Raw genomic sequence first — 23956 nt, forward strand, 5'->3', positions numbered from 1 at the left:
CTGGTAGGACTAGTACAGTGGAGAGAGGTCACTGTGGTAGACAGTAGGTACTGGCAGGACTAGTACAGTGGAGAGAGGTCACTGTGGTAGACAGTAGGTACTGGCAGGACTAGTACAGTGGAGAAAGGTCACTGTGGTGGAAGCCATATGAGCCAGGTTTTATGTACAATTAGGAATGAGAATGTTTGGAAATTTCTTTTGGAAATTGTGGGAGCTCATTATGAAATTTCAATGATGTTTATAGACTCCACCCAGGTAATGCATAAGGAGCCTTTTCCTGATGAATCTCTACTGCTCTGGGTGATCTTAGGCTGCTGTTTAGCTACCCTGCAGATGATCCCCATAAGCAATAATGGAAACAAGTTTTGTTTTACCCATTCCCCAGTTTTGCATAACCAACACTGTTTTATTAATACACTTTTACCTCTGTGATTAACTTGCATCTAAGCCTCTGCAGACTGCCCCCTTATCTCAATGCTTTTCACAAACTTACATTTAGCCAGTGCTGACTCATAAATAACTCCACGGGGTGAGAACAATGTTGTGTGTGTATATATATATATATATATATATATATATATATATATATGGCACACATGAGCTAGCTTTATTCAACTGTGAAAAACTGTCAAAATGCATAAAAAAAAAAAAGCTGTTAAGAGGCGGCCTTCAAAGGCTATGAAACCATTTTGACCACCTTTCTAGGTTAAGCTTTCAACAAAGAATACTAAGAGACAAAAGCAAATTTGGAAGTTGTTTAAATTACATCCCCTATCTGAATCATGAACGTTTAATTTTGACTAGACTGTCCCTTTAAAGTGCCATAATGATAGAAAAATTGCATGTTGTAATCCGTTACATGCCATAATCCGTGACAGCATGTCATTTTAAGACAATCGACCCTACAGTACTGTGTGTTTACCCGCCGCAAAGGGGTTAAACACACAGTAGAAATACCACTTTGGAACTACAGAGCACTTCTGGTCCTAACCGGAAACCGCCGCTGAGCCAATCAGTAATGCTAGGTACACATCTACAACGGTTTCTGCTAAGGACCAGCAATGGTTTTAACCCCTTTACGAAAAGTCAATGCTCTAGCGAATAAGACCATGTAATTTTTTTTAGTTCCTATACAAACCGGTAACTGGTTACAGAGAATGCCGGGCCTGTGCCGTTAGTTCCTATACAAACCGGTAAATGGTTACAGGGAATGCCGGGTCTGTGATGTTAGTTACTATACAAACCGGTAACTGGTTACAGAGAATGCCGGGCCTGTGCCGTTAGTTCCTATACAAACCGGTAAATGGTTACAGGGAATGCCGGGTCTGTGATGTTAGTTACTATACAAACCGGTAACTGGTTACAGGGAATGCCGGGTCTGTGATGTTAGTTACTATACAAACCGGTAACTGGTTACAGGGAATGCCGGGTCGGTGCCATTAGTTCCTATACAAACCGGTAACTGGTTACAGGGAATGCCGGGTCTGTGCCATTAGTTCCTATACAAACCGGCAACTGGTTAAGAGTATGCCAGGTCTGTGTCATTAGTTCTATACAAACTGGTAACTGGTTACTGGGAATGCCGGGCCTGTGCCGTTAGTTCTATACAAACCGGTAACTGGTTAAAGAGAATGCTGGGTCTGTGCTGTTAGTTCAAATACAAACCGGTTACTGGTTACAAAGAATGCCAGGTCTGGGCCGTTAGTTCTATACAAACCGGTAACTGGTTAAAGAGAATGCCAGGTCTGTGCCATTAGTTCCTATACAAACCGGTTACAGGGAATGCCGGGTCTGTGCCGTTAGTTCCTATACAAACCCGTTACAGGGAATACCGGGCCTGTGCCGTTAGTTCCTATACAAACCCGTTACAGGGAATACCGGGCCTGTGCCGTTAGTTCCTATACAAACCCGTTACAGGGAATGCCGGACCTGTGCCGTTAGTTCCTATACAAACCGGTTACAGGGAATGCCGGGTCCGTGCCGTTAGTTCCTATACAAACCGGTTACAGGGAATGCCGGGGCTGTGCCGTTAGTTCCTATACAAACCGGTTACAGGGAATGCCGGGGCTGTGCCGTTAGTTCCTATACAAACCCTTTACAGGGAATACCGGGTCTGTGCCGTTAGTTCCTATACAAACCGGTTACAAGGAATGCGGGAACTGTGCCGTTAGTTCCTATACAAACCCGTTACGAGGAATGCCGGGCTTGTGCCGTTAGTTCCTATACAAACCCTTTACAAGGAATACCGGTTCTGAGCCGTTAGTTCCTATACAAACCCTTTACAGGGAATACCGGGCCTGTGCCGTTAGTTCCTATACAAACCGGTTACAAGGAATGCCGGACCTGTGCCGTTAGTTCCTATACAAACCCGTTACAAGGAATGCCGGGCTTGTGCCGATAGTTCCTATACAAACCCTTTACAAGGAATACCGGGTCTGTGCCGTTAGTTCCTATACAAACCCGTTACAAGGAATGCCGGGCCTGTGCCGTTAGTTCCTATACAAACCCGTTACAAGGAATGCCGGGCCTGTGCTGTTAGTTCCTATACAAACCGGTTACAAGGAATACCGGGCCTGTGCCGTTAGTTCCTATACAAACCGGTTACAAGGAATGCCGGACCTGTGCCGTTAGTTCCTATACAAACCCGTTACAAGGAATGCCGGGCCTGTGCTGTTAGTTCCTATACAAACCCTTTACAAGGAATACCGGGTCTGAGCCGTTAGTTCCTATACAAACCCTTTACAGGGAATACCGGGCCTGTGCCGTTAGTTCCTATACAAACCGGTTACAAGTAATGCCGGACCTGTACCGTTAGTTCCTATACAAACCCGTTACAAGTAATGCCGGGCCTGTGCCGTTAGTTCCTATACAAACCCTTTACAGGGAATACCGGGTTTGTGCCGTTAGTTCTTATACAAACCGGTTACAAGGAATGCCGGGCCTGTGCCGTTAGTTCCTATACAAACCTTTTACAGGGAATACCGGGTTTGTGCCGTTAGTTCCTATACAAACCTTTTACAGGGAATACCGGGTTTGTGCCGTTAGTTCCTATACAAACCGGTTACAAGGAATACCGGGTCTGTGCCGTTAGTTCCTATACAAACACTTTACAGGGAATACCGGGTTTGTGCCGTTAGTTCCTATACAAACCGGTTACAAGGAATACCGGGTCTGTGCCGTTAGTTCCTATACAAACCCGTTACAGGGAATACCGGGCTTGTGCCGTTAGTTCCTATACAAACCCGTTACAGGGAATACCGGGCCTGTGCCGTTAGTTCCTATACAAACCCGTTACAAGGAATGCCGGGCCTGTGCTGTTAGTTCCTATACAAACCCTTTACAAGGAATACCGGGTCTGAGCCGTTAGTTCCTATACAAACCCTTTACAGGGAATACCGGGCCTGTGCCGTTAGTTCCTATACAAACCGGTTACAAGTAATGCCGGACCTGTACCGTTAGTTCCTATACAAACCCGTTACAAGTAATGCCGGGCCTGTGCCGTTAGTTCCTATACAAACCCTTTACAGGGAATACCGGGTTTGTGCCGTTAGTTCCTATACAAACCGGTTACAAGGAATACCGGGTCTGTGCCGTTAGTTCCTATACAAACACTTTACAGGGAATACCGGGTTTGTGCCGTTAGTTCCTATACAAACCGGTTACAAGGAATACCGGGTCTGTGCCGTTAGTTCCTATACAAACCCTTTACAGGGAATACCGGGTTTGTGCCGTTAGTTCCTATACAAACCGGTTACAAGGAATACCGGGTCTGTGCCGTTAGTTCCTATACAAACCCGTTACAGGGAATACCGGGCCTGTGCCGTTAGTTCCTAAACAAACCCGTTACAGGGAATACCGGGCCTGTGCCGTTAGTTCCTATACAAACCCGTTACAGGGAATGCCGGACCTGTGCCGTTAGTTCCTATACAAACCCGTTACAGGGAATGCCGGGTCCGTGCCGTTAGTTCCTATACAAACCGGTTACAGGGAATGCCGGGGCTGTGCCGTTAGTTCCTATACAGACCGGTTACAAAGAATGCTGGGCCTGTGACGTTAGTTCCTATACAAACCCTTTACAGGGAATACCGGGTCTGTGCCGTTAGTTCCTATACAAACCGGTTACAAGGAATGCGGGAACTGTGCCGTTAGTTCCTATACAAACCCGTTACAAGGAATGCCGGGCTTGTGCCGTTAGTTCCTATACAAACCCTTTACAAGGAATACCGGTTCTGAGCCGTTAGTTCCTATACAAACCCTTTACAGGGAATACCGGGCCTGTGCCGTTAGTTCCTATACAAACCGGTTACAAGGAATGCCGGACCTGTGCCGTTAGTTCCTATACAAACCCGTTACAAGGAATAAAGGGCCTGTGCCGTTAGTTCCTATACAAACCCGTTACAAGGAATAAAGGGCCTGTGCCGTTAGTTCCTATACAAACCCGTTACAAGGAATACCGGGCCTGTGCCGTTAGTTCCTATACAAACCGGTTACAAGGAATGCCGGACCTGTGCCGTTAGTTCCTATACAAACCCGTTACAAGGAATGCCGGGCCTGTGCCGTTAGTTCCTATACAAACCCTTAACAAGGAATACCGGGTCTGAGCCGTTAGTTCCTATACAAACCCTTTTCAGGGAATACCGGGCCTGTGCCGTTAGTTCCTATACAAACCGGTTACAAGTAATGCCGGACCTGTACCGTTAGTTCCTATACAAACCCGTTACAAGGAATGCCGGGCCTGTGCCGTTAGTTCCTATACAAACCCTTTACAGGGAATACCGGGTTTGTGCCGTTAGTTCCTATACAAACCGGTTACAAGGAATACCGGGTCTGTGCCGTTAGTTCCTATACAAACCCTTTACAGGGAATACCGGGTTTGTGCCGTTAGTTCCTATACAAACCGGTTACAAGGAATACCGGGTCTGTGCCGTTAGTTCCTATACAAACCCTTTACAGGGAATACCGGGTTTGTGCCGTTAGTTCCTATACAAACCGGTTACAAGGAATGCCGGGCCTGTGCCGTTAGTGCCTATACAAACCGGTTACAGGGAATACCGGGTCTGTGCCGTTAGTTCCTATACAAACCGGTTACAAGGAATGCCGGGCATGTGCCGTTAGTTTCTATACAAACCCTTTACAGGGAATGCCGGCCGTTAGCTCCTATACAAACCCTTTACAGGGAATACCGGGTCTGTGCCGTTAGTTCCTATACAAACCCTTTACAGGGAATGCCGGGCCTGTCCCGTTAGTTCCTATACAAACCCTTTACAGGGAATACCGGGTCTGTGCCGTTAGTTCCTATACAAACCGGTTACAAGGAATGCCGGGCCTGTGCCGTTAGTTCCTATACAAACCCTTTACAGGGAATACCGGGTTTGTGCCGTTAGTTCCTATACAAACCGGTTACAAGGAATGCCGGGTCTGTGCCGTTAGTTCCTATACAAACCGGTTACAAGGAATGCCGGGCCTGTGCCGTTAGTTCCTATACAAACCCTTTACAAGGAATACCAGGTCTGAGCCGTTAGTTCCTATACAAACCCTTTACAGGGAATACCGGGTTTGTGCCGTTAGTTCCTATACAAACAGGTTACAAAGAATACCGGGTTTGTGCCGTTAGTTCCTATACAAACTGGTTACAGGGAATGCCGGGCCTGTGCCGTTAGCTCCTATACAAACCCTTTACAGGGAATACCGGGTTTGTGCCGTTAGTTCCTATACAAACCCTTTACAAGGAATACCGGGTCTGTGCCGTTAGTTCCTATACAAACCGGTTACAGGGAATACCGGGTCTGTGCCGTTAGTTCCTATACAAACCCTTTACAAGGAATGCCGGGCCTGTGCCGTTAGTGCCTATACAAACCGGTTACAGGGAATACCGGGTCTGTGCCGTTAGTTCCTATACAAACCCTTTACAAGGAATGCCGGGCCTGTGCCGTTAGTTCCTATACAAACCCTTTACAAGGAATGCCGGGCATGTGCCGTTAGTTCCTATACAAACCCTTTACAGGGAATACCGGGTCTGTGCCGTTAGTTGCTATACAAACCCTTTACAGGGAATACCGGGTCTGTGCCATTAGTTCCTATACAAACCCTTTACAGGGAATACCGGGTCTGTGCCGTTAGTTCCTATACAAACCGGTTACAGGGAATACCGGGTCTGTGCCGTTAGTTCCTATACAAACCCTTTACAGGGAATGCCGGGCCTGTGCCGTTAGTTCCTATACAAACCCTTTACAAGGAATGCCGGGTCTGTCCCGTTAGTTCCTATACAAACCCTTTACAAGGAATACCGGGTCTGAGCCGTTAGTTCCTATACAAACCCTTTTCAGGGAATACCGGGCCTGTGCCGTTAGTTCCTATACAAACCGGTTACAAGTAATGCCGGACCTGTACCGTTAGTTCCTATACAAACCCGTTACAAGGAATGCCGGGCCTGTGCCGTTAGTTCCTATACAAACCCTTTACAGGGAATACCGGGTTTGTGCCGTTAGTTCCTATACAAACCGGTTACAAGGAATACCGGGTCTGTGCCGTTAGTTCCTATACAAACCCTTTACAGGGAATACCGGGTTTGTGCCGTTAGTTCCTATACAAACCGGTTACAAGGAATACCGGGTCTGTGCCGTTAGTTCCTATACAAACCCTTTACAGGGAATACCGGGTTTGTGCCGTTAGTTCCTATACAAACCGGTTACAAGGAATGCCGGGCCTGTGCCGTTAGTGCCTATACAAACCGGTTACAGGGAATACCGGGTCTGTGCCGTTAGTTCCTATACAAACCGGTTACAGGGAATACCGGGTCTGTGCCGTTAGTTCCTATACAAACCGGTTACAAGGAATGCCGGGCATGTGCCGTTAGTTTCTATACAAACCCTTTACAGGGAATGCCGGCCGTTAGCTCCTATACAAACCCTTTACAGGGAATACCGGGTCTGTGCCGTTAGTTCCTATACAAACCCTTTACAGGGAATGCCGGGCCTGTCCCGTTAGTTCCTATACAAACCCTTTACAGGGAATACCGGGTCTGTGCCGTTAGTTCCTATACAAACCGGTTACAAGGAATGCCGGGCCTGTGCCGTTAGTTCCTATACAAACCCTTTACAGGGAATACCGGGTTTGTGCCGTTAGTTCCTATACAAACCGGTTACAAGGAATGCCGGGTCTGTGCCGTTAGTTCCTATACAAACCGGTTACAAGGAATGCCGGGCCTGTGCCGTTAGTTCCTATACAAACCCTTTACAAGGAATACCAGGTCTGAGCCGTTAGTTCCTATACAAACCCTTTACAGGGAATACCGGGTTTGTGCCGTTAGTTCCTATACAAACAGGTTACAAAGAATACCGGGTTTGTGCCGTTAGTTCCTATACAAACTGGTTACAGGGAATGCCGGCCCTGTGCCGTTAGCTCCTATACAAACCCTTTACAGGGAATACCGGGTTTGTGCCGTTAGTTCCTATACAAACCCTTTACAAGGAATACCGGGTCTGTGCCGTTAGTTCCTATACAAACCGGTTACAGGGAATACCGGGTCTGTGCCGTTAGTTCCTATACAAACCCTTTACAAGGAATGCCGGGCCTGCGCCGTTAGTGCCTATACAAACCGGTTACAGGGAATACCGGGTCTGTGCCGTTAGTTCCTATACAAACCCTTTACAAGGAATGCCGGGCATGTGCCGTTAGTTCCTATACAAACCCTTTACAGGGAATACCGGGTCTGTGCCGTTAGTTGCTATACAAACCCTTTACAGGGAATACCGGGTCTGTGCCATTAGTTCCTATACAAACCCTTTACAGGGAATACCGGGTCTGTGCCGTTAGTTCCTATACAAACCCTTTACAGGGAATACCGGGTCTGTGCCGTTAGTTCCTATACAAACCGGTTACAGGGAATACCGGGTCTGTGCCGTTAGTTCCTATACAAACCCTTTACAGGGAATGCCGGGCCTGTGCCGTTAGTTCCTATACAAACCCTTTACAAGGAATGCCGGGTCTGTCCCGTTAGTTCCTATACAAACCCTTTACAAGGAATACCGGGTCTGTGCCGTTAGTTCCTATACAAACCCGTTACAAGGAATACCGGGTCTGTGCCGTTAGTTCCTATACAAACCCGTTACAAGGAATACCGGGTCTGTGCCGTTAGTTCCTATACAAACCCTTTACAAGGAATACCGGGTCTGTGCCGTTAGTTCCTATACAAACCGGTTACAGGGAATACCGGGTCTGTGCCGTTAGTTCCTATACAAACCCTTTACAGGGAATGCCGGGCCTGTGCCGTTAGTTCCTATACAAACCCTTTACAAGGAATGCCGGGTCTGTCCCGTTAGTTCCTATACAAACCCTTTACAAGGAATACCGGGTCTGTGCCGTTAGTTCCTATACAAACCCGTTACAAGGAATACCGGGTCTGTGCCGTTAGTTCCTATACAAACCCGTTACAAGGAATACCGGGTCTGTGCCGTTAGTTCCTATACAAACCCGTTACAAGGAATACCGGGTCTGTGCCGTTAGTTCCTATACAAACCCGTTACAAGGAATACCGGGTCTGTGCCGTTAGTTCCTATACAAACCCGTTACAAGGAATGCCGGGCCTGTGCCGTTAGTTTCTATACAAACCCTTTACAGGGAATGCCGGGCCTGTGCCGTTAGTTCCTATACAAACCCGTTACAAGGAATACCGGGCCTGTGCCGTTAGTTCCTATACAAACCCTTTACAAGGAATACCGGGTCTGTGCCGTTAGTTCCTATACAAACCCTTTACAAGGAATACCGGGTCTGTGCCGTTAGTTCCTATACAAACAGGTTACAAAGAATACCGGGTTTGTGCCGTTAGTTCCTATACAAACAGGTTACAAAGAATACCGGGTCTGTGCCGTTAGTTCCTATACAAACCGGTTACAGGGAATGCCGGGCCTGTGCCGTTAGTTCCTATACAAACAGGTTACAAAGAATACCGGGTCTGTGCCGTTAGTTCCTATACAAACAGGTTACAAAGAATACCGGGTCTGTGCCGTTAGTTCCTATACAAACCCTTTACAGGGAATACCGGGTTTGTGCCGTTAGTTCCTATACAAACCCTTTACAGGGAATACCGGGTTTGTGCCGTTAGTTCCTATACAAACCGATAACCGTATCTGTTTCGTGCGGACCTTCATGGTCTGGGTTCGCTGCTCGGATATCGGCTATGTCTCCTGTCTTCCCTATAGAGTCACGTGTTATATGACGTGTCACGTGACGTCTTAACCTGCTCTCCTTTGGGTGTTTAGCCCTAACAGAGTCACGTGACCTGTGTTCTCGGTGCGCAGCTAGTTTTCCTGTCGAAGCCGGAAGTAGTGTTGTGTCGGTGGAGGCCCGGGCAGGCTCCCGGTGATGATGTAACCAGCTGCCTCGGCAAGTGTGAGGAAATCATGAACCTTCTGCCTAGTAACCCGCACGGAAACGGCCTGCTCTACGCTGGCTTCAACCAGGACCATGGTGAGGGCAGGGCCGGGGGGCGTAAGGAACCGGAGCCTTAGTGAGAAGGGGGATGGTCATAATGAGTGTGAGAACAGTCACTAGTGAGTGTGAGAATAGTGACTAGTGAGTGTGAGAACAGTGAGTGTGAGAACAGTGAGTGTGAGAACAGTGAGTGTGAGAACAGTGAGTGTGAGAACAGTGACTAGTGAGTGTGAGAATAGTGACTAGTGAGTGTGAGAACAGTGAGTGTGAGAACAGTGAGTGTGAGAACAGTGAGTGTGAGAACAGTGAGTGTGAGAACAGTGAGTGTGAGAACAGTGAGTGTGAGAACAGTGAGTGTGAGAACAGTGAGTGTGAGAACAGTGAGTGTGAGAACAGTGAGTGTGAGAACAGTGAGTGTGAGAACAGTGAGTGTGAGAACAGTGAGTGTGAGAACAGTGAGTGTGAGAACAGTGAGTGTGAGAACAGTGACTAGTGAGTGTGAGAATAGTGACTAGTGAGTGTGAGAACAGTCACTAGTGAGTGTGAGAATAGTGACTAGTGAGTGTGAGAACAGTGAGTGTGAGAACAGTGAGTGTGAGAACAGTGAGTGTGAGAACAGTGAGTGTGAGAACAGTGAGTGTGAGAACAGTGAGTGTGAGAACAGTGAGTGTGAGAACAGTGAGTGTGAGAACAGTGAGTGTGAGAACAGTGAGTGTGAGAACAGTGACTAGTGAGTGTGAGAATAGTCACTAGTGAGTGTGAGAATAGTGACTAGTGAGTGTGAGAACAGTGAGTGTGAGAACAGTGAGTGTGAGAACAGTGACTAGTGAGTGTGAGAACAGTCACTAGTGAGTGTGAGAATAGTGAGTGTGAGAATAGTGAGTGTGAGAACAGTGACTAGTGAGTGTGAGAACAGTGACTAGTGAGTGTGAGAACAGTGACTAGTGAGTGTGAGAACAGTGAGTGTGAGAACAGTGACTAGTGAGTGTGAGAACAGTGACTAGTGAGTGTGAGAACAGTGAGTGTGAGAACAGTGAGTGTGAGAACAGTGACTAGTGAGTGTGAGAACAGTGACTAGTGAGTGTGAGAACAGTGAGTGTGAGAACAGTGACTAGTGAGTGTGAGAACAGTGAGTGTGAGAACAGTGACTAGTGAGTGTGAGAACAGTGACTAGTGAGTGTGAGAACAGTGAGTGTGAGAACAGTGAGTGTGAGAACAGTGAGTGTGAGAACAGTGAGTGTGAGAACAGTGAGTGTGAGAACAGTGAGTGTGAGAACAGTGACTAGTGAGTGTGAGAATAGTGACTAGTGAGTGTGAGAACAGTGAGTGTGAGAACAGTGACTAGTGAGTGTGAGAACAGTGAGTGTGAGAACAGTGACTAGTGAGTGTGAGAACAGTGAGTGTGAGAACAGTGACTAGTGAGTGTGAGAACAGTGACTAGTGAGTGTGAGAACAGTGAGTGTGAGAACAGTGACTAGTGAGTGTGAGAACAGTGAGTGTGAGAATAGTGACGTGTGAGTGTGAGAATAGTGACGTGTGAGAATAGTGACGTGTGAGAATAGTGACGTGTGAGAATAGTGACGTGTGAGAATAGTGACGTGTGAGTGTGAGACCAGTGACGTGTGAGTGTGAGACCAGTGACTAGGGAGACCAGTGACTAGGGAGACCAGTGACTAGGGAGACCAGTGACTAGGGAGACCAGTGACTAGGGAGACCAGTGACTAGGGAGAGGGAGAAGGAGAGGGAGACCAGTGACTAGTGAGAGGGAGACCAGTGACTAGTGAGAGGGAGGAGGAGAGGGAGACCAGTGACTAGTGAGAGGGAGGAGGAGAGGGAGACCAGCAACTAGTGAGAGGGAGACCAGCGACTAGTGAGAGGGAGACCAGCGACTAGTGAGAGGGAGACCAGCGACTAGTGAGAGGGAGACCAGCGACTAGTGAGAGGGAGACCAGCGACTAGTGAGAGGGAGAAGGAGAGGGAGACCAATGACGAGGGAGGAGGAGAGGGTGAGAACCAGGAGACCAGTGACGAGGGAGGAGGAGAGGGTGAGAACCAGGAGTCTAGTGCAGGGAGAGAGAGGGTGAGAACCAGGAGTCTAGTGCAGGGGGAGAGAGAGGGTGAGAACCAGGAGTCTAGAGCAGGGGGAGAGAGAGAGGGTGAGAACCAGGAGTCTAGAGCAGGGGGAGAGAGAGAGGGTGAGAACCAGGAGTCTAGAGCAGGGGGAGAGAGAGAGGGTGAGAACCAGGAGTCTAGAGCAGGGGGAGAGAGAGAGGGTGAGAACCAGGAGTCTAGAGCAGGGGGAGAGAGAGAGGGTGAGAACCAGGAGTCTAGTGCAGGGGGAGAGAGAGGGTGAGAACCAGGAGTCTAGTGCAGGGGGAGAGAGAGGGTGAGAACCAGGAGTCTAGAGCAGGGGGAGAGAGAGAGGGTGAGAACCAGGAGTCTAGAGCAGGGGGAGAGAGAGAGGGTGAGAACCAGGAGTCTAGAGCAGGGGGAGAGAGAGAGGGTGAGAACCAGGAGTCTAGAGCAGGGGGAGAGAGAGAGGGTGAGAACCAGGAGTCTAGTGCAGGGAGAGAGAGGGTGAGAACCAGGAGTCTAGTGCAGGGGGAGAGAGAGGGTGGGAACCAGGAGTCTAGTGCAGGGGGAGAGAGAGGGTGGGAACCAGGAGTCTAGTGCAGGGGGAGAGAGAGGGTGGGAACCAGGAGTCTAGTGCAGGGGGAGAGGGTGGAAACCAGGAGTCTAGTGCAGGGGGAGAGAGAGGGTGAGAACCAGGAGTCTAGTGCAGGGGGAGAGAGAGGGTGGGAACCAGGAGTCTAGTGCAGGGGGAGAGAGAGGGTGGGGAACCAGGAGTCTAGTGCAGGGTGGGAACCAGGAGTCTAGTGCAGGGGGAGAGAGAGGGTGGGAACCAGGAGTCTAGTGCAGGGGGAGAGAGAGAGGGTGAGAACCAGGGGGAGACAGGGTGGGAGCCAGGAGTCTAGTGCAGGGGGAGAGAGAGGGTGAGAACCAGGAGTCTAGTCCAGGGAGAGAGAGGGTGAGAACCAGGAGTCTAGAGCAGAGAGAGAGAGGGTGAGAACCAGGAGTCTAGAGCAGAGAGAGAGAGGGTGGGAACCAGGAGTCTAGTGCAGGGGGAGAGAGGGTGAGAACAAGGAGTCTAGAGCAGAGAGAGAGAGGGTGGGAACCAGGAGTCTAGAGCAGAGAGAGAGAGGGTGGGAACCAGGAGTCTAGAGCAGAGAGAGAGAGGGTGGGAACCAGGAGTCTAGAGCAGAGAGAGAGAGGGTGGGAACCAGGAGTCTAGAGCAGAGAGAGAGAGGGTGGGAACCAGGAGTCTAGAGCAGAGAGAGAGGGTGGGAACCAGGAGTCTAGTGCAGGGGGAGAGAGAGGGTGGGAACCAGGAGTCTAGTGCAGAGAGAGAGAGGGTGAGAACCAGGAGTCTAGAGCAGAGAGAGAGAGGGTGGGAACCAGGAGTCTAGAGCAGAGAGAGAGAGGGTGAGAACCAGGAGTCTAGAGCAGAGAGAGAGAGGGTGGGAACCAGGAGTCTAGAGCAGAGAGAGAGAGGGTGGGAACCAGGAGTCTAGAGCAGAGAGAGAGAGAGAGGGTGGGAACCAGGAGTCTAGAGCAGAGAGAGAGAGAGGGTGGGAACCAGGAGTCTAGTGCAGGGGGAGAGAGAGGGTGGGAACCAGGAGTCTAGAGCAGAGAGAGAGAGGGTGGGAACCAGGAGTCTAGAGCAGAGAGAGAGAGGGTGGGAACCAGGAGTCTAGAGCAGAGAGAGAGAGAGGGTGGGAACCAGGAGTCTAGCTCTTTAGGAGACAGAGATATGATGAGACGCAGCTATGTAGGAGGAGTGTGAGCTGTTTGTCGCTTTCTGATCACTGGGTTTTGTGCCTTTGCTTTACTGACACATAAGAGGTGAGTCACACTGCATCTGCTATTTAGTTTTACAGAAATCACAATTAACCATAAAGGTCCCTACTCTCATTGTGTCTGACTCGCATGTGCTCTGAGCGACAGGGGTTTGACACATTTACTTCCTGTCTAGGAGCCAGTATTGATATCAATAAAGAGGCAGGAGAGAGGTGTTTTCTTTTACCTCTGTACAAGTGAGATCCGCATGAGTTTTTGTGCACAGTGACTTATACACACACACAGGGGAAACTCACCGAATAGGAAGCTCTACTGAGACTGTGTAATTCCTTCCTACAAGAACAAGCAGAGTCAGCACCACATTTGTAAAGATTAAGCAATTTGTTTAATGCTATCTAGTTACTGCTGAGGAAGCAGACATTATGCCCAACCACTTATAATAGAGCACCTCCTAAACCTGTTCAAATCATTTGCATGAAAAAGATTATAAAGCCGTTTATTTTGCTTTTTGAACCAATCGTAATGAGCGTGTTTGTGCAGTAGGTGGGGTAGGACCTCACAGCTCTATTGGTGAATAGTAACGCACCCACATATGAATCTACACAAGCAGCAGTACTAGGCACTCTCGTGTAAAGCGCCCCCTCCTTGCAATTGTTGTGCCACGTGCGGCTTGTTAGTTGGTCACTTAATGCCACGTGAAACTGGTGAAGATTGCATGGCAGCTTTATAAGAATCGTAATTACAATTCAGGAAGGAATAATAAAGGAGTTTGTAGAAAACCATTGTTTACTTTTATTTGTTTTTAATGAACAGTCACTGATTTATTAAAGGCAACAATAAGTAACCGAAACAACGGAACCACTGCTTGCTGTTCTCTGTGAATGTTTGGGTGGAAATGATTTTGTCTAATCCTCCGGGATTTGGGGGTGGAGTATTATATGTAATTTGATAAAACTATCCAGAGATTAACAGCTGCTTCTTGCACATAACACTAAACATGCATAGTTATTGTATTTAGTGTTCCAGGGACAACAGGATGTTAACCTGAGTCAGGCCTGTGTGAGCGATGAGCAGTCATGTAATCGTGTTAACCCTTACAGTGTCTTTAGCCTAAGACAGTACTGTTACACAGAAACCTAATGTTTGTAAAGGGACGTTATATAAAAACATTATACACTGCTGAATCAAACTGAGCTTAGGGGGGGATATTTATCAAGCCATCAACCGCAAGTACGCCGGAAACCCGCAGCTTGATCCGACCTAGCCTACAGACCGGCAAAAGTTGAAATTTGTGACGTAACATACGATCCGCCGGTCTCAATCCGACGCAGATCGATGCTTACTTCATTACAGATGTTCCGAATACACATTTGGCTCTATCTGACACCTTTTGCCAGTTATCAAATTTCTAACAGTTACGCTCACGGCTATTCCCAGCGTACCTGGTTTTCAGTCCGCCACCCTGGAGGCCGCGGATGCCATGGAAATCAATGGGAGTCTGAAAGCAGCGAAAGCTTATGTTTGATGCTGCCAGATATCCCATTGATTTATATGGTTGAAAACAAGTAACGTTTACACCTAACATGAACCCCGAGTCTAAACACCCCTAATCTGTCGCCCCCGACATCGCCATAAACTAAATTAAGCTATTCACCCCAAACCTAACAACCCGCTAACTTTAAAATAAAATTACAGCATCCCTATCTTAAAATAAATTTAAAAAGGTTAAATAGTATATTTAAATAATTTTGAGTAGGGTTAGGGTTTTTTAATATGTAATTTAGTTAATTTAATTGCTAGTTTAATTTAATTGTAGTATAATAGGGTAGGTTAATTAATAGTTTAGAGTTAGTTTATTTTAATTCTACAGCTAAGTTTAAATTTATTTTAAGATAGGGATGTTGTAATTTTAATTTAAAGTTAGCGGGTTGTTAGGTTTAGGGGTTAATAGCTTAATTTAGTTTATGGCGATGTGGGGGGCTGGCGGTTTAGGGGCTAGTGGTAGTGATGTGGGAGGCCAAATGTTTAGGGGTTAATACATTTATTTAGTGTGGAGGGGTCCAGGAGTGCCGGGATAGGGGTTAATAACTTTATTTAGGTGGCGGCGGGGTCTGGGAGCGGCGGGATAGGGGTTAATAACTTTAGGTTGCGGCGGGATAGGGGTTAAACATTTTAGTATAGTGGCTGCGTTTAGTGGCGGGGTATAAATAAAGTTGGTATAAAGCCGAATAGACGCGAGATCGATGACTGTTAGTTAACAACAGTCCGATGCTCATCACCCTGTACTTTGTCCTCGGCTTTTTGCCGGCTATTTTGATAAATATGGAGATCGTATTCAGGTCCGCGGCCGCGATGTTAGGCGAGCGTATTGATGCCGTCGAATGCAGCATAGTTGAGGCTTTGATAAATATCCCCCTAGTTACCTAGTGCACTCGCCTCCAGATACTCCCTAAACTGCTGTCTTTGTTGTGTGATCAACGCCTATTCTGCTCTATCTCCAGTTGTCTCTCAGCTCCGCCTACCCTATAGAATTCTGTACCTCAGTCTGACTTCCACCGTTCAAGTCTGCAAGCCTCCTGTAAAAACTTGTTCGAGAGGTACCTACCTATCGGGTCTTTATCACACAGAAATAAAGTCACAAGTGCTTCATCTCTCAGCTACAAACCAGTTTACAAGCTGAGGAAATAAACAGCTACCTCTGGATTATAAGCTCTTTGTAGCTGGACCCTTCTAGCTTTTTACCAGTTGAAATAAATAATAATATTGGCCTTTTTTCTTTTCTTTAGGCTGCTTTGCCTGTGGGATGGAAAATGGGTTTCGTGTGTATAACACTGATCCGTTGAAAGAGAAGGAGAAACAAGGTAAGGCGCACGAATATGTCCCTACTTGGGGGTTTTGGGTTATAACATTGTCACTCCTTGCCGTCCCCACTACATATTCCGTGCTCGCCATTCACTAGCACAGCTCAGGCCTCATATCATGTTACTCTGGTCTTATATTAAATATGGCTCCTTAGGCTCAGATCTCTTCCTGTGTTCCAGGTTCTGGCTGTTACTCGTCTGCCTGATATGTGTTAGCTTTATATAGGGCCATATCTGTACATTTGTGTAGATTTACTGGTTGCTGTAGAGCGCCTTGGTTTAATATAACATTAGTCAGCCCCTGAGGTAGGCCGTGTTCAGTGCTACATTTACTAAATGCTTCTCTGGTTAGGGTGGACTCGGGTGGTTTTACAGCTGCCAGACCCAAAATTAGCCCAATGCTGTGACGTCAGCTGGAGAGACACAAGACTACTTATTTGAGGGGGGGCATGAGTCTCCCCCTCTTTATAAAATGGTGTCTCTTACTCCTCTGTAGGTTATGTCCAGCATCTCCCTTTTGCCTATCAATACTCTTTAAATAAGAGGGAGCTAAGTTGTCTACAGATACATTATCCTGAAGTCCAGATCTGCTCCTTTCTAGTTACTCTGATAACATTGTAGAGGGTGGGAACTCCTGTCTTTGTCTCCCATACTGAGAGTGAGTCTCATGGGACGGCTGATAAACTGGTTCTGTGTATTCTAAAATGACAGCAGTCTCATGAGTGTAACTTTATAGCAGGAGTATTTTATGGTTACATTATTGGGAGTGAGCGTCTGGCATCCTTGAAGCTGAAATAAACATATTTAGTAAATGCTTTTAAAGACCAAGTACACACAAATAAAGTTGCTTTATAGCGGTATTAAATAGCTTTTGCATCTCACACCTACAGTCATTTCATTACGTCATTGTAGGAAGACGACGCACAGATGCTGACGAGGGATATGGGCAGACGCAGCGGGTCGGTTGCTTCCTAGTTAATGCCATAATCTTTCATTTGTGCACTGAATACATTTATACAACTTGGTACACCGGTAAATAATGGCAAGGATGAGAGAGATGTGGCAATTAAAGGGACATTAATGAGTTTTTTTTCCTCAGCACCAGGAAATATGTTGTTTTTTTGTTGTTGTTTTTTTTTTACAAAGACAGATGTTCCTATGCTGATCATTGGGGGGCATCACTGTCAGTGTATTTTCTATGCCGCAGATTAAGAAGCTTTAAAGGGACAGTCTAGTTAAAATTAAACTTTCATGATTCAGATAGGGCATATAATTTTAAACAACTTTCCAATTTACTTTTATCATAAAATTTGCTTTGCTTTCTTGGTATTCTTAGTTGAAAGCTAAACATAGGTAGACTCATATGCTAATTTCTAAGGCTTCGAAGACCGCCTCTTATATCATGAATTTTGACAGTTTTTGACAACTAGACAGTGCTAGTTCATGTGTGTCCTATAGATAACATTGCAGCTAGCAAGATGGCTGTGATTCTATAGCAACACAACGGAAATGTCTTTTTATTACAAGATTTTTAGTGTCCATTTAAAAATTAGCACCTGGTATAGGCAGTTTTTGGTTATACCAATGTGTAATGTGTTCTTCACACTGTTCTAACCCATATGAGCTCTTGACACAAGTTTTTTTCTGCTTCGCACTACAGAGTTTCTCGAAGGCGGTGTCGGTTATGTGGAGATGTTATTTCGATGTAACTATTTAGCTCTAGTGGGAGGAGGCAAGAAGCCAAAATACCCCCCCAATAAAGGTAAGTTCTGTTGCCGCTAATAATACTTCAGCAGTAGCTGCAGACATTACAGAACACCTTTAAAGGGATATGAAAACCAATTTTTTTTCTTTCATGATTCAGATAGAGCAGCAACTTTCTAATTTACTCCTATTATTAAGTTTTCTTCGTTCTCTTGTTATCTTTATTTGAAAGCAGGAATGTAAGCTTAGGAGCCGACCCATTTTTGGTTCAGCACCTGGGTAGCGGTTGCGGAATGGTGACTAAATCTGAATCATGAAAGAAAAAAACTATGGTTTTATATCCCTTTATAGACCACCAGTTGCCTCTAGAAGTTCTGTAACAGGGCATTATTTTATTCCTACGTTAGTCTGTGCAGTATATTTGCTTACAGTAAGGGCATTATTTTATTCCTACGTTAGTCTGTGCAGTATATTTGCTTACAGTAAGGGCATTATTTTATTCCTAGGTTAGTCTGTGCAGTATATTTGCTTACAGTAAGGGCATTATTTTATTCCTAGGTTAGTCTGTGCAGTATATTTGCTTACAGTAAGGGCATTATTTTATTCCTAGGTTAGTCTGTGCAGTATATTTGCTTACAGTAAGGGCATTATTTTATTCCTAGGTTAGTCTGTGCAGTATATTTGCTTACAGTAAGGGCATTATTTTATTCCTAGGTTAGTCTGTGCAGTATATTTGCTTACAGTAAGAGCATTATTTTATTCCTAGGTTAGTGTGTGCAGTATATTTGCTTACAGTAAGGGCATTATTTTATTCCTACGTTAGTCTGTGCAGTATATTTGCTTACAGTAAGGGCATTATTTTATTCCTACGTTAGTCTGTGCAGTATATTTGCTTACAGTAAGGGTATTATTTTATTCCTAGGTTAGTCTGTGCAGTATATTTGCTTACAGTAAGGGTATTATTTTATTCCTATGTTAGTCTGTGCAGTATATTTGCTTACAGTAAGGGTATTATTTTATTCCTAGGTTAGTCTGTGCAGTATATTTGCTTACAGTAAGGGTATTATTTTATTCCTAGGTTAGTCTGTGCAGTATATTTGCTTACAGTAAGGGTATTATTTTATTCCTAGGTTAGTCTGTGCAGTATATTTGCTTACAGTAAGGGCATTATTTTATTCCTACGTTAGTCTGTGCAGTATATTTGCTTACAGTAAGGGCATTATTTTATTCCTACGTTAGTCTGTGCAGTATATTTGCTTACAGTAAGGGCATTATTTTATTCCTAGGTTAGTCTGTGCAGTATATTTGCTTACAGTAAGGGCATTATTTTATTCCTAGGTTAGTCTGTGCAGTATATTTGCTTACAGTAAGGGTATTATTTTATTCCTACGTTAGTCTGTGCAGTATATTTGCTTACAGTAAGGGCATTATTTTATTCCTACGTTAGTCTGTGCAGTATATTTGCTTACAGTAAGGGCATTATTTTATTCCTAGGTTAGTCTGTGCAGTATATTTGCTTACAGTAAGGGTATTATTTTATTCCTACGTTAGTCTGTGCAGTATATTTGCTTACAGTAAGGGCATTATTTTATTCCTACGTTAGTCTGTGCAGTATATTTGCTTACAGTAAGGGCATTATTTTATTCCTACGTTAGTCTGTGCAGTGTATTTGCTTACAGTAAGGGTATTATACTGCACAGACTAACCTAGGAATAAAATAATACCCTTACTGTAAGCAAATACACTGCACAGACTAACGTAGGAATAAAATAATGCCCTTACTGTAAGCAAATATACTGCACAGACTAACGTAGGAATAAAATAATGCCCTTACTGTAAGCAAATATACTGCACAGACTAACCTAGGAATAAAATAATGCCCTTACTGTAAGCAAATATACTGCACAGACTAACGTAGGAATAAAATAATGCCCTTACTGTAAGCAAATATACTGCACAGACTAACGTAGGAATAAAATAATACCCTTACTGTAAGCAAATATACTGCACAGACTAACCTAGGAATAAAATAATACCCTTGCTGTAAGCAAATACACTGCACAGACTAACCTAGGAATAAAATAATGCCCTTACTGTAAGCAAATATACTGCACAGACTAACGTAGGAATAAAATAATGCCCTTACTGTAAGCAAATATACTGCACAGACTAACGTAGGAATAAAATAATGCCCTTACTGTAAGCAAATATACTGCACAGACTAACCTAGGAATAAAATAATGCCCTTACTGTAAGCAAATATACTGCACAGACTAACCTAGGAATAAAATATTTGCTTACAGTAAGGGCATTATTTTATTCCTAGGTTAGTCTGTGCAGTATATTTGCTTACAGTAAGGGCATTATTTTATTCCTACGTTAGTCTGTGCAGTATATTTGCTTACAGTAAGGGTATTATTTTATTCCTAGGTTAGTCTGTGCAGTGTATTTGCTTACAGTAAGGGCATTATTTTATTCCTACGTTAGTCTGTGCAGTATATTTGCTTACAGTAAGGGTATTATTTTATTCCTAGGTTAGTCTGTGCAGTATATTTGCTTACAGTAAGGGCATTATTTTATTCCTAGGTTAGTCTGTGCAGTGTATTTGCTTACAGTAAGGGCATTATTTTATTCCTAGGTTAGTCTGTGCAGTATATTTGCTTACAGTAAGGGCATTATTTTATTCCTAGGTTAGTCTGTGCAGTATATTTGCTTACAGTAAGGGCATTATTTTATTCCTACGTTAGTCTGTGCAGTATATTTGCTTACAGTAAGGGCATTATTTTATTCCTACGTTAGTCTGTGCAGTATATTTGCTTACAGTAAGGGCATTATTTTATTCCTACGTTAGTCTGTGCAGTATATTTGCTTACAGTAAGGGCATTATTTTATTCCTAGGTTAGTCTGTGCAGTGTATTTGCTTACAGTAAGGGCATTATTTTATTCCTACGTTAGTCTGTGCAGTATATTTGCTTACAATAAGAGCATTATTTTATTCCTAGGTTAGTCTGTGCAGTATATTTGCTTACAGTAAGGGCATTATTTTATTCCTAGGTTAGTCTGTGCAGTGTATTTGCTTACAGTAAGGGTATTATTTTATTCCTACGTTAGTGTGTGCAGTGTATTTGCTTACAGTAAGGGTATTATTTTATTCCTAGGTTAGTCTGTGCAGTATATTTGCTTACAGTAAGGGCATTATTTTATTCCTAGGTTAGTCTGTGCAGTATATTTGCTTACAGTAAGGGCATTATTTTATTCCTAGGTTAGTCTGTGCAGTGTATTTGCTTACAGTAAGGGTATTATTTTATCCCTACGTTAGTCTGTGCAGTGTATTTGCTTACAGTAAGGGTATTATTTTATCCCTACGTTAGTCTGTGCAGTATATTTGCTTACAGTAAGGGCATTATTTTATTCCTACGTTAGTCTGTGCAGTGTATTTGCTTACAGTAAGGGTATTATTTTATTCCTACGTTAGTCTGTGCAGTATATTTGCTTACAGTAAGGGCATTATTTTATTCCTACGTTAGTCTGTGCAGTATATTTGCTTACAGTAAGGGCATTATTTTATTCCTACGTTAGTCTGTGCAGTATATTTGCTTACAGTAAGGGCATTATTTTATTCCTAGGTTAGTCTGTGCAGTATATTTGCTTACAGTAAGGGCATTATTTTATTCCTAGGTTAGTGTGTGCAGTATATTTGCTTACAGTAAGGGTATTATTTTATTCCTAGGTTAGTCTGTGCAGTATATTTGCTTACAGTAAGGGCATTATTTTATTCCTATGTTAGTCTGTGCAGTATATTTGCTTACAGTAAGGGTATTATTTTATTCCTAGGTTAGTCTGTGCAGTATATTTGCTTACAGTAAGGGCATTATTTTATTCCTACGTTAGTCTGTGCAGTATATTTGCTTACAGTAAGGGCATTATTTTATTCCTAGGTTAGTCTGTGCAGTATATTTGCTTACAGTAAGGGCATTATTTTATTCCTAGGTTAGTCTGTGCAGTATATTTGCTTACAGTAAGGGTATTATTTTATTCCTACGTTAGTCTGTGCAGTATATTTGCTTACAGTAAGAGCATTATTTTATTCCTACGTTAGTCTGTGCAGTATATTTGCTTACAGTAAGGGCATTATTTTATTCCTACGTTAGTCTGTGCAGTATATTTGCTTACAGTAAGGGCATTATTTTATTCCTACGTTAGTCTGTGCAGTATATTTGCTTACAGTAAGGGCATTATTTTATTCCTAGGTTAGTCTGTGCAGTATATTTGCTTACAGTAAGGGCATTATTTTATTCCTAGGTTAGTCTGTGCAGTATATTTGCTTACAGTAAGGGTATTATTATATTCCTAGGTTAGTCTGTGCAGTATATTTGCTTACAGTAAGGGCATTATTTTATTCCTAGGTTAGTCTGTGCAGTATATTTGCTTACAGTAAGGGCATTATTTTATTCCTAGGTTAGTCTGTGCAGTGTATTTGCTTACAGTAAGGGCATTATTTTATTCCTAGGTTAGTCTGTGCAGTGTATTTGCTTACAGTAAGGGCATTATTTTATTCCTACGTTAGTCTGTGCAGTATATTTGCTTACAGTAAGGGCATTATTTTATTCCTACGTTAGTCTGTACAGTATATTTGCTTACAGTAAGGGCATTATTTTATTCCTAGGTTAGTCTGTGCAGTATATTTGCTTACAGTAAGGGCATTATTTTATTCCTACGTTAGTCTGTACAGTATATTTGCTTACAGTAAGGGTATTATTTTATCCCTAGGTTAGTCTGTGCAGTATATTTGCTTACAGTAAGGGCATTATTTTATTCCTAGGTTAGTCTGTGCAGTGTATTTGCTTACAGTAAGGGTATTATTTTATTCCTAGGTTAGTCTGTGCAGTATATTTGCTTACAGTAAGGGCATTATTTTATTCCTACGTTAGTCTGTGCAGTATATTTGCTTACAGTAAGGGCATTATTTTATTCCTACGTTAGTCTGTGCAGTATATTTGCTTACAGTAAGGGCATTATTTTATTCCTACGTTAGTCTGTGCAGTATATTTGCTTACAGTAAGGGCATTATTTTATTCCTACGTTAGTCTGTGCAGTATATTTGCTTACAGTAAGGGCATTATTTTATTCCTAGGTTAGTCTGTGCAGTATATTTGCTTACAGTAAGGGCATTATTTTATTCCTACGTTAGTCTGTGCAGTATATTTGCTTACAGTAAGGGCATTATTTTATTCCTACGTTAGTCTGTGCAGTATATTTGCTTACAGTAAGGGTATTATTTTATTCCTAGGTTAGTCTGTGCAGTATATTTGCTTACAGTAAGGGCATTATTTTATTCCTAGGTTAGTGTGTGCAGTATATTTGCTTACAGTAAGGGTATTATTTTATTCCTAGGTTAGTCTGTGCAGTATATTTGCTTACAGTAAGGGCATTATTTTATTCCTACGTTAGTCTGTGCAGTATATTTGCTTACAGTAAGGGCATTATTTTATTCCTACGTTAGTCTGTGCAGTATATTTGCTTACAGTAAGAGCATTATTTTATTCCTACGTTAGTCTGTGCAGTATATTTGCTTACAGTAAGGGCATTATTTTATTCCTAGGTTAGTCTGTGCAGTGTATTTGCTTACAGTAAGGGTATTATTTTATTCCTAGGTTAGTCTGTGCAGTGTATTTGCTTACAGTAAGGGCATTATTTTATTCCTAGGTTAGTCTGTGCAGTATATTTGCTTACAGTAAGGGCATTATTTTATTCCTACGTTAGTCTGTGCAGTATATTTGCTTACAGTAAGGGCATTATTTTATTCCTAGGTTAGTCTGTGCAGTATATTTGCTTACAGTAAGGGCATTATTTTATTCCTAGGTTAGTCTGTGCAGTATATTTGCTTACAGTAAGGGCATTATTTTATTCCTAGGTTAGTGTGTGCAGTATATTTGCTTACAGTAAGAGCATTATTTTATTCCTAGGTTAGTCTGTGCAGTATATTTGCTTACAGTAAGAGCATTATTTTATTCCTAGGTTAGTCTGTGCAGTATATTTGCTTACAGTAAGGGCATTATTTTATTCCTAGGTTAGTCTGTGCAGTGTATTTGCTTACAGTA

At 43.9% G+C, this 23956-nt stretch overlaps 1 protein-coding gene across 1 annotated transcript in view; it reads left to right on the plus strand.

Moving 5' to 3' along the window:
* The first annotated feature begins 9284 nt into the window (after window positions 1-9284).
* WDR45B (WD repeat domain 45B) overlaps window positions 9285-23956 on the plus strand; it is a 119403-nt gene continuing 104731 nt past the window's right edge. Inside the window, exons 1-3 of the mRNA XM_053710377.1 lie at window positions 9285-9468; window positions 16077-16151; window positions 17812-17913. Coding sequence (XP_053566352.1) covers window positions 9402-9468; window positions 16077-16151; window positions 17812-17913 — 244 coding nt within the window. The 5' untranslated portion in view covers window positions 9285-9401. The remainder of the gene's footprint in view (window positions 9469-16076; window positions 16152-17811; window positions 17914-23956) is intronic.

This window comes from Bombina bombina, chromosome 1, assembly GCF_027579735.1.
Source record: "Bombina bombina isolate aBomBom1 chromosome 1, aBomBom1.pri, whole genome shotgun sequence".
NCBI classification, from domain to species: domain Eukaryota; kingdom Metazoa; phylum Chordata; class Amphibia; order Anura; family Bombinatoridae; genus Bombina; species Bombina bombina.